At 45.6% G+C, this 3,062-nt stretch overlaps 1 protein-coding gene across 1 annotated transcript; it reads left to right on the top strand.

Annotated features, from left to right (window-relative positions):
* Positions 1–1,104: 1,104 nt before the first annotated feature.
* On the top strand, positions 1,105–2,613 carry LOC130882028 (sentrin-specific protease 2-like). The gene has a single exon (XM_057781908.1). The coding sequence runs from the start codon at positions 1,105–1,107 to the stop codon at positions 2,611–2,613; it is 1,509 nt and encodes a 502-aa protein (XP_057637891.1).
* The last annotated feature ends 449 nt before the right edge of the window (positions 2,614–3,062 follow it).

Genomic DNA, 3,062 nt, shown 5'->3' with positions numbered 1-3,062 from the left:
TGAACTTTGGTTTTCTCTGAACTTTGGTCCGTCCTGGGCTCCCTATGTGGGGAGAGGAGACACATGCTTCATTTCCCTATGAGAAGTTTTGTCACACAACAGTACCTCCTGGGTTTTACAAATGTGAAATTCTGCTTATTCTTTGTAATTAATAAGCACATTGTGAGGAGCTATTTTGAAGGACAATTATATTTTGTTTTCTGTTATTGACCCTGATGTAAAATTTTCTGAGTGATAAAAATTGTGATCAGGATGAACTACGTTAGCTGAGATGATCTGGGTAACCTTGTGCTCTGCAGAAGGGAACTGAGATGTGTGTGATTAGTTCACAGCCCTCCAACCCTGTCCTCCAACTTCTCAACCCAGTTTGGGGTGAGCAGGGCCACCACCCCTCCAAAGAACTTGAGTTACGCTATCTCGGGTCACATCACAACCAGCTGTGGAATGTTGAAGGTTGTATCTAGGGCAACCTCGGACTCAGGTATCACTTGTGAGGCTTGCCTTGGATGTGTTCGCCTCGCGGGTAAGGCCTGGTGTCTTACAGTGACTAGGACAGTCTGTCTGATTTTGACGACCTGGTTCCTTAGCTGGTTACTTTACTCTAGAGGGACTCTTCTAAGGAAGGATTCTTAGAACTCCACGGGGTTTCCCACAGTGGACCCTGGTGTGATGTGGCGTAATAACCAGGCTAGCTTAATATGAAATAGTAAACTTTAATGAAGGAATAGCTTACAACACCAAGGACCCAGCAACGGGCAGGAAGTACAAAAAGGACCGGGCGGGGCTCATGCCCTCCAAATTTATATGTAAACATTAGCCCGAGGCGAACACGCCCCCTTGGGCGGGGCTTCCCCTACACTGGTGAACTGCCAACACTTGATTGATTCACCAATCGGTTCCTGACGTTGCCCACTCAGTTGGCTTCATATTCTGGCTGACCCTGAACCCCCAAATCAACTGTGTTTTTGAAGAAAAGCTCTTCATCCATTGACTGGATAGATTTCTGACCTTAAACAAACTTGTGAAACTATCATTTACTGGAATAAGTGGTTCTCCATACATCGGGGTCGGTCACCCAACACGGGCAATCCACACAGTGATACCATGTGGCACCTGGGACAGTGTGGAATGGAGGTGAAGCCTGAAGCTTCCAGACAATGTCGAAAAAGGAAGCACGAGGATGAAGGAGGCACGGAGACGGAGTCAGAAGCTTTGAGACATGGTCGAAAATTGAAACGCCAGGAAGAGGGTCGAACGGATTGGGAGTTTGAAGAGCCCAGCAAGGCTCAGAAGAGGCTAGCTCAGGAACAGCAAGATGGATGGCTTCAAAGAGAACAGCCAGTCAAGGAGCAGCCCCGGAAACCCCGGGAGGAGAGGCCAAAACAACTAAAGATCCTAGACTTGGCCAAAGGTCCACAGGAGCAGGCTGTAACTGGGAGAAAATCTCCTGATGGTGGCAAGGGTCGTAAGCGGCCCTATTGGGTCATGGAGGCATTTCCCCTAGACCACCATAGGGTAAAGCACCAAAAGTTCCGCCAGCACCTTCAAAGCAATGATGACACGATTTCTGACCCACCCAGGGCTCACAGGGCACTTACGGATAGTTTGAAGGTTACAGGCTGTGTGGAAGAGCACAGTCACGGATCCAGAACAACTAAGTGTGATCCTAAACAATCTACTCTTGCTGCCACAAGAGAATGTCTGTCACCAGACAAAATAGTAAAGATGTCTCCAGAAGAATCTTCTGATGCACAGAAGAAAGCTGGAGTAAACTTTGAAGAAAGAAGGAGACACCACTCAGAGTCTGACTTGCAGCGAGTACGGGCTCAAATCCCGCATAGTGGCAGCAGCAGCTTACTCCCCAACAAGACGCCTGTATTTACAACACAGGAAAAGCCTGTTGCAGACCAAGGGACGTGCAGAGGAACGGATGAAGTGCGTGATATTACCGAGGACATGGAAAAAGAAATCAAGAAGGCGCTAGGTCCAGGGCCCCAAGAGGAGGTCTTAAGTAGTGCATTCAAACTGCACATTACTCGAGGTGATATCCAGACCCTAGAGCCTGGTGAATGGCTCAATGACGAGGTAATTAATTTTTACATGAATCTTCTGGTTAAGAGAAGTGAAAAGGAAAGCTACCCTGCTCTCCATGTGTTTAGCACTTTTTTTTACCCCAAGTTAAAACATGGCGGCTACAGTGCTGTGAAGAGATGGACTCGGGCAATGGATCTCTTTGAAAAGGAAATTATTTTAGTGCCTATCCACCAGAACGCACATTGGAGCCTAATAGAAATCGACCTCCGAAAACAGAGTATTATATATTATGACTCCATGGGACACACAGGGCAGAGCATTTGTGAGACCATCTTTCAATATTTACAAAATGAGAGCAAGACTCGAAGGAACATGGAGCTGAACCCTTTGGAGTGGAAGCAATACAGCATGACATCAGAGGAGATTCCTCAACAGCTGAACGGGAGCGACTGTGGCGTGTTTACCTGCAAATATGCAGATTACATTTCTAGAGACCAACCTGCCACCTTTTCTCAGCAGCACATGCCCATCTTTAGGAAGAGGATGGTATGGGAGATCCTGCACAGTCACTTACTGTAACAACATCCTCCCGGTTGCTATGGCTATGGCACCCCTGCACTTTTCCATCGATGCTTCTCTTTACCTCAAGCAGGATGGTTTGAAAATATTGACAACAGATACTGAGCTGTCCAACACGCATAAATCCCAGTCTCTTCAATGTAGTCCTAACTTGGGGAGTCCTGCCCAGTGCCGCCTATAGGATGCATGTAACTCCTGCAAGCTTAGGAACTGCTGTTCAACCCACAGAAGAACACGTTTCAATATATTGTTTAATGCTGGATTTAGTTTATGAATTGTTTTTTTTGTCTTCTTGCCCCCCTTATGATATTTTGTTTCATTAACTCATTTGTAAACCTTGGCAGTTGTCAATTTCTATTATTATTAATATTATTTCTATAATACTTCTTTTATTTTTTTATTATTATCATTATAACTATCAACTCTATTTCTTGTTTGAACTGTTTACC

The sequence above is a fragment of the Chionomys nivalis genome, chromosome 9, assembly GCF_950005125.1.
Source record: "Chionomys nivalis chromosome 9, mChiNiv1.1, whole genome shotgun sequence".
In the NCBI taxonomy this organism is placed as follows: Eukaryota; Metazoa; Chordata; class Mammalia; order Rodentia; family Cricetidae; genus Chionomys; species Chionomys nivalis.
The sequence above is the reverse complement of the archived record's forward strand: the minus strand, read 5'-3'. Positions and strand labels throughout refer to the sequence as shown.